We start from the raw sequence: 8,028 nt of genomic DNA, 5'->3' as shown, positions 1-8,028 counted from the left end.
CACAGTAATGCATCCACACATTGAGATAATCAGCAGCATCTCCAAAACCGACACACAGGGCTTTATCGACGATACCTATGAAACAAAATGCAACATTAGATTTTTGATAGGGGAAAAAAAAAATCTCAAAATAAAATATCAAGCAAGTAAATGAAATGGTTAAACTGGAACATTTGATAATTAATAATCAAAAATGAATACAACAGCTCCAAAAAAAATCCAACCAAACACTTAACATAGAACATTTCGGGCTCAAAACCTTTCTTCAGCCCCCCTTTGCATTCCTCCAATGACCCCACCAATTTGGTTGAACCATGGCATGGCTGTATGGAACACCATTGCACTGAGCATTCCAAATCATTGTCTGAGTTCAAGAAATCCTTAAAAACCTTTCTTTATTAAATATCATGTAATTTCTTGTAAATGATTTAGTCTTGATGTAAAAAGCCAAGAGCCTCATGGCTGAGGATATCATGCGCCATATAAGAGTCCATTATTATTAATATCAAAACATCTCTGGTAAACACAGCACATGATTAAATCTAAAATAATTAAATAAATATGAACAACAATATGCTCCAGTGAAGAGATAGGTTATATGATAATTTTATAAAGTGTCTATGGTTGACGATTCTCTAATGTCATTGGGTAACATGGAATCTTTAGATGGAAAACACTTCCAGCTGAACGCAGAGACCTTTGGGAATTGTAGAAAGGTCGCTTATTCAGGAGGCAAAATTTTACTGAACTTGTACAAGAACACATCTACCAACCTCTATCTGAACGCGGAATTCCAGTAAAGTTACATTAAAAAGGTAGTCCTTCAAAGCCATTCGACCCATGGAGCCGAGTTTATCCCAGTTTCTATAACGTGAAACGGACAATAGCAAATTGCTTGCTATCCTTTGGATAGGACGATAGTCTATTGCAGAGTACTTTCCGCCAAATCTAATAGACTCAGCTACCCATTCACTGCTTGGTGGACAGGGGGGGGGGGGGGCAGAAAAAATCTCAACTGCACCTGGGATCGATCACAGTCCTTTTGTGTGTGAACCGAGTGCTCTACCAACTGAATTATCGGGACCCCCAAATTTTCATTAGGTGCTTACTTATTTTTCCGGTCACAGGTGATTGGAAAAGATACTGAATATTAAAATTTTTTAAAACAATACTGAATTCCGTAAATATTTGGAAAATTGACAACCTTCGTGTACAGCTCAAGAAATCATACTGGGTCGGTACTGTTCATACATGTGAAGACCAATTATAAACTTATTGATGAGAGATGGTAATCATGAATAAAGCTCAATAGGCTAGTATATGTTTGGGAGAGTGAAATCAATAACTTTGCATCTTACATGTTTCATCAAACATTACCGAGTTTAGGAATTTAAGCTGGCCATCCAGAGCTGAAGTTATGTTGCAAGTGAGGTAATATGAACTGATAACAGACAAACACAAGATAAATGACATAACATAAGATTAAAATGTACCATAGCCAGCCTACCTTTCATATCTTCAAAGCTGGCATTTTGCCTCTCTTTGGCCAAAAGGAAATTCACCCACAGTTGTGACGTCCACGGACAGTTCCTTATAGCTCTCTCATACACTGAAACTATCTGTTGCTTTATTTTTAATTTATCCTGAAAAAAAAAAGAAGTCAAAGTAGAAAAAAAATCATCGTATCCCACCTTTGTAATGTCAATTAGTAGCTATTGTCAGCTTGATTCATCCTAAAAATAATTAAAATAAATACACTGGTCTTTGAATGTTAACTTGTTACAGTAAATAGAACTGAAGAATATTTCCCTTGTCTCACAGTTTGCCAACTTAAATTGACGAAATAAATAACATTTTCCCTGAGCTTATAAAGAAAAGAAAAAAACAAACAAGAGAATAATAAAATTGATAAAATAAAAGAAATACGAAACAAAAGAGATAAAGAATGATGCCAGTACAAGTCAATAGATTTTAATTTCACAACCAGGAGGTGATAGGTCTAATGCACAATTTAAGAGTTGAGATTTCATTGAGTACTAATCTATTTAAGGGGGCTCCCAATAGACTGGTTGGTACAGCACTAGCTTCAAACGCAAAGAGACCAAGATCAATCCCAGGTGAAGTCGAGATTATTTTTTCTAATTCACTGTCCATCTAGCAGTGATTGGGTTTGCTGGATCTGTTGGATCTAGTGAAAAGCACTTTGTATTAGACTAGCATCCTATCCAAAGGATGGCAAACAATTGCTATTGTCGGTTTCATGCTATAGAAACTGGGATAAACTCCTGCTCCATGGACCTTATGGCTCTGAAGGACTACTCTTTTTTTTTACATTTCTATTTAAGACTAAATGACTATGGATTTCCACGTGTGAAATCAACTAACCAAATATTTTGTATACTGCAGCCACAGATCGGGGACAAGGCAATTCTCTGATAAGGCTCTTTCATAAATACACTGAATCCGAGCTGGGTCATTGGATTTCAGTTCAAGCTGGATGTATTCCAGATATACTTCTAGATGGGGAGGTTCTGTGGTCAGCTGAAACAGAATCAAATATCATTCTCTGCATAGATGGAGAAATGGATGGATGGTCGAGTCTATGCATGTTTATATGTAGTAATTTACAAAAATCTATAGTGGTGTATTCAGAGCCCTTTGTCCATTGAGGGGTAGATGCACAGTACAAATGTTTATCATCATTATTACATGGTTATATGGTTCTAAGAAAAACATTAATCTCACAGGAATATAGTAATACAATACTCCCTGAATTCTAGCACGCCGAATTCCAACAAGATCTGCAACACAGCAGGGTGGAGCTGGGTGACCAAATTTGAAATATGTGAACACACAAACAAACTGTGATGTACAAGTATTGATGCTATGGGCTTAGTTATATACTCATAACGTCTACCAGCCAGATATATCGTACCAACACACAAAACTATGTGTAACCTTAAACGTGTATAGTCTGATTACACAATTCAGTGAGAACTACTCATAAAAATGGCTGGCTAAAAATGAAAACAAAGAGCTGAGTGACATCAATTTCATTCCTTCTATATGATCTCAATGTTTATGCATCCTGACCTCTGGTCTTGAATATTCATGCCTTTTTGTTGGCAAAATAATGAATATCATTCACTCCTGAGTTACTCGCTTAAAAAAGCAAAACACACACCATCATAGAACACAGCATGTGGGATAACATGGCAAGAAGTGAGGGAAGCATCAGTAAGAATGGAAGGCAGAAGACATTTTACACAGGCATGGCCTTGTAAAACTATGGCCTGTCCTGTCTCGTGCTTGAAAAATAATCATTGTGTTGTCAGGTGTCGCAATGCAATAGGGTTCAACAGTTGTGACATCACTTCCCTTGTGCATTGTAACTTAGTAACGGGTAAACTATTGGAACAATGGCGGATGCCCAAATGAAATACTTCTCCGAAGAGACTGACCAAAAAATGTTGTCATATTATAAGCCGGTGATTAAAAGTTTTTTTCTTCTTTTTTTTTATAGTGAAAAGTGAGTTGTTGTTAGTGGTGCTCAATGACATAGATGATTCCACTGGTTGAGCTCTTGAATACAACTCACAGTAATCAACATCTTTTTTTCAGATCATCATCTTGTTTTATGACTTGATTTTTATCTTAGGTCAGTTTCAGGCTATACGTACACAAAGGATATGGCAGCGCAACACAATGTGGTCTGTTTCCCCCCCCCCCCCCCCCCCCCCCCCCCCCCTCTTGTTCTTAATGGCCAGTGTGTTGGCTAAGTCTCAGTTTAGTCTTCATTGAAACAGTGAAATAGTCAGTGGATGCCGTGATAATTTGGGCATTGTGTCCTTGTTCGTTGAACCCATAAATTTGTTGAATGCATGTTCCAATAACGTATGTTGCACTGTCGTTATAAAAATAAATAAATAAATAAATAAAATTCCTTTTATTCATCCCCATGGGGAAATTTGTCTTTAGGGTCTATTCCAAGGGAAGACTGGAATAACCCAAGTCAGCTGCAGAGCAGCCCTGCAACTTGAGCTAGGGCGAGGTGACTTACTCAAGGCCATTCAGCAAAGCGGCGGGTTATTGAACTCGGTACCTTTCGGGTACGAAGCAATGACCATACTGCTGAGCCACGCTGCTCCTATGAGCATCAGATTTCGGAACGCTTTTTGGCTTCTGGAAGCGTGCTACAATCTAGGAAGTACTGAACTTGATTAATAATTAATCACTAAACCAATCAGGGCTGCTGTTTAAAAATCTTGTCTTCTCCTACCTTAAGGACCCCAAAAAAAAAAATATTTAAGAAAACAAAGCAAATACAAATAAAAGTAAAGAAAAACCACCCAAGTATGAGCTCTTTTCAATTATAGAAGAATTGCCTTTAACTAAATGTGTATTAATAATTTCTCTATGTATGACTTGTATTGTGAACCTGCAGAAGAAGCCGAAATTCTGTATATATCCATTGTTTTTTGTAGAGAGTTTAACGCCGCTTACACCACATTAAGGTCATATCAGCGCCAGTAAAAAGGATGAAAAAGGGATAGTTAAAAGTTCAAAAATTACAATTAAAGCACCCAATAAAAGATAAGACAAAAGGTAATTGGTTCAAATAGGAAACATATGTAGATTCCAAGAGTTTGTTTTTGTTTGTTTTTAAGGGTTTTACGGCGCTTGCAACACATTTAGGTTATATCAGCGCCAGTAAAAAGGAAGAAAATGGGATAGTAAAAAGTTATAGAATTACAATAAAAGCACCCAAGAAAAAGTAAGACATAGGGGAACTGGGAACAAATAGGGATCAGATGTAGATTCCAAGAGCAGACCACCAATGCACTTAGTTTGAGATCACCTAAAAGTCTCATCCAGACACAAGCACAGGTCCCATCTAAGAGGAATACACTCAAATGTTTACCAATCATTTAATATAATATGTAAACTCAACATAATACAATGCATAACAGAGAGATGATTTACAAGGAAAAAAATATCATCTCCCAAAACTATAACTATACATTCGACTGTTTCCCTCCCAGCCAAGGAGCTCCGGCAAGGATCAGGACAAAACTAAGTAATCTCATTCCAAGACAATGACAGGAAACAATTGGGAAACGGGTATGGGGGGATAGAAGACACAGCACTTAGTTTGAGATCACTAAAAGTCTCATCTAGACACAAGCACAAGTCCCTACTAAGAGGAACACACTCAAATGTTTTACAAATCATCAGTGATGATACTCACAAAAAGTCAAAAAGGAGGAAAAGTCTCGGAAAAACGGAAAACTCACCTAGAACATTCTTGCACCACAGGAAAGTAGGCAGGATGACTTCTTTTGAGTACAATTTTAAAACGCCCGGAGTCCAGTAAAAGGAGGAAATTTTTTATATATATATTTTTTTTTTTTTAAAAGGAGGTATTTTTTAAAGATTTATTATATTAAAAAAAAAAGTAAAAGGAGGAAATGAAGGAAATATCCGCGGATCGAGGATCTGAGGAGGAAAACCGAGGAAAGGAAAGAAAACCGCGGATTTCCGCGGATCAACGGAAAAGTATCATCACTGAATCATATATAATATAATGAAAACATAATATAGTGCATAACAGTGAGATGATTTACAAGGAAAAAATATCATCTCCCAAAACTAACTATCCATTTGACTGTTTCCCTCTCAGCCAGGACCAGGACAAAACCAAGTAATCCCATTCCAAGACAAAGACAGAAAGCAAGTTGGAAAACAGATATTGGGGGGTAGAAGACACAGTAAGGCCTCACTGCCCACTATCGGAGTGCAACACATTTAGATCATATCAGTACCAGTAAAGAGGAAGAAAATGGGATAGCCAAAAAATACTAGATTTACAGTTGAAAATAAAAAGAAAGACAAAGGGGAATGGTTCAAAAAAGGGAACAGAAGTAGCTTCCAAGAACAGACTATCGGTGTACTCAGTTGAGATCACTTAAAACACACAAGCTCAGGATCCCACTAAGAGGAACACACTCAAATGTTCACAAAATACATTCAAAATAACAAGTATAAGAGCACAGGAAAGAGAGATGATGATTTACAAGAAAAAAGAAATCATCTCCCAAAACGAATACAATACATTTGACTGTTTCCCCCTCAGCCAAGGACTCTGGCCATTGCCAGGACTAAACTAAGTAATGTTATGTCTCTGCTCACCACAGAAAGCCTAAAGACCAGTCCATTGTATCTATTGGGGTTCAGGATGAAAAGAAAATCTATAAAAAAAAGTAGAGGAAATTCAAGAAAAAAAAAAGAAAAAAGAAATGCTTCCTTTGAACACAGAAATATCTAAATTTATTGGATTGGAGAGGATAAAATATTTCATCTTAAAGATGAGAGAAGATAGATTGAAATTGTTCGGACATGTAAAGAGACGAGAGAGGGAGTACGTGGGAAGGAAAGTATTGGACTTATAAATAGCGGGAAAGAGGAAAAAGGGATGCCCAAAGACTAGATGGTGGGGTAAGGTAAAGGATGATATGAAAGAACTGGGCGTGGAGGAAGATGATGCGCTGAACCAAGATGCATGGAGATGTGGCATTCATTATGGCAACCCTGCAAAATGCGGGATAAGCTGAAAGAAGAAGAAGGATAAAATATTTGATTTTCAGAAGTACACAAAATATTGGCCAAACATATCAAAATGTCTCTACTGGAACCAAAAAATTAAATAATTTCAAGTTGACGATTTCGTCTCCCATACCAAACGATCCTCAAACGGTTGGAGTCGTTCATGGAGTTCCAATGCCTTTTCATACGGAGCCTCTGTTTTGGAATCGAGTGATTCCTCCCCTTTCCATTCTTTGTATTCCTCCACTGTTTTATCCATATCTGTAGGTATGGGAAAGAGAGAGAGAAAGAGAGAGAGAGAGAGAGAGAGAGAGAGAGAGAGAGAGAGAGAGAGAGGGAGAGAGAGAGAGAGAGAAAGGGGGAAGGGGGGATTCCATGAATAAAAATGGCAATAATATTTTGCTTTGTTATTTCAAACTATCCCTTATTTAAACTTACTTATCCAAACTAGCGACCAGTTGAGCCCTTCGGTCTTGTGCTGTGACATAAATGCCCAATATCTTTTGCAGTTAGTCCAGGCGACTGTACAGTGCGTTAATTATGCTTTCTACACACTGGTAATCTGAGGTTTGATCAAATCAATGACTAATTGATATCGAGTCTGGCCCTCTTGGTCTTGTACCATAATGTAAAAATTGAATGTCTTTTGTAGTTGGTTCAGGTGATTGTAAAGTGTGCAACTAATGCCGTCAAACCATCAAAAACTTACTAAACCAAACAAGCGACCAGCTGAGTTCTAGTCTTTTGGTCTTGTGTCATGACACAAATATATCGGATGTCTTTTGTACTCGTTTCAGGTGAATGTCCAGTGTGTGTTACTTAGACCTGTAAATGAGCTCTATAAAAATTGACTGAAACTCTTTGTGAAAAAATCCAAAGAATCGAAAACTGTAAGCTCACTAGAGAAAACAATGAAAACTAATTTGCACGGGAATTAATTTGGCTACTTACCATTGTTCCTTATAATTAGGTACCCAATCAGTGAAACGGTCAACCAGTTTGTTTACAACGTGAGGCAATCCAGATGTGCTTGTAGCAATTATAGCCGATAGCTTTTGATTTGAAGGTGTCTACATAAAGCACTTCCGGCATTCGCATTTTACTTTTTCATACTTTAACTTTCCACCGGGTAAATGTGGTCAATTTTGGCTTAGACGAAACAGTGAAATTTATCACTCAGCGGCTCAGTTAAAATTGGCTACCATTGGGATCACGACAGGCTTGGAAAGTGAAAAAATAATTTCACAAAGGCTGTGTGAAAATACACTGGGATGTGTTTAGACACAGCAATTCTAAAAAGTGTCGCTTAGCCTTGGCAATATATCCATCGTTAATATAAACGACCCATGAGCTATGCATAGCGCTGTGGAACATTCCTAATTACTTTACGGTCATTTGACTACGATTCATGAATTCTTTCTTTCT

The 8,028-nt window shown here is 37.4% G+C and overlaps 1 protein-coding gene across 1 annotated transcript in view; it reads right to left on the bottom strand.

The window, feature by feature from the left end:
• Positions 1–8,028, bottom strand: part of LOC144967407 (spliceosome associated factor 3, U4/U6 recycling protein-like) — a 50,574-nt gene that overhangs the window by 27,880 nt on the left and 14,666 nt on the right. Inside the window, exons 6-9 of the mRNA XM_078904572.1 lie at positions 6,737–6,864; positions 2,386–2,541; positions 1,508–1,643; positions 1–75 (exon numbers count right to left, since the gene is read on the bottom strand). The exon at positions 1–75 is cut by the window's left edge and continues 33 nt beyond it. Coding sequence (XP_078760698.1) covers positions 1–75; positions 1,508–1,643; positions 2,386–2,541; positions 6,737–6,864 — 495 coding nt within the window. The remainder of the gene's footprint in view (positions 76–1,507; positions 1,644–2,385; positions 2,542–6,736; positions 6,865–8,028) is intronic.

Source organism: Berghia stephanieae, chromosome 3 (genome assembly GCF_034508935.2).
Source record: "Berghia stephanieae isolate SIO BIC M18660-M18661 chromosome 3, UCSD_Bste_1.3, whole genome shotgun sequence".
Lineage (NCBI taxonomy): Eukaryota > Metazoa > Mollusca > Gastropoda > Nudibranchia > Aeolidiidae > Berghia > Berghia stephanieae.
Note: the sequence above shows the minus strand (reverse complement) of the source record. Positions and strands in the feature narration are given on the sequence as shown.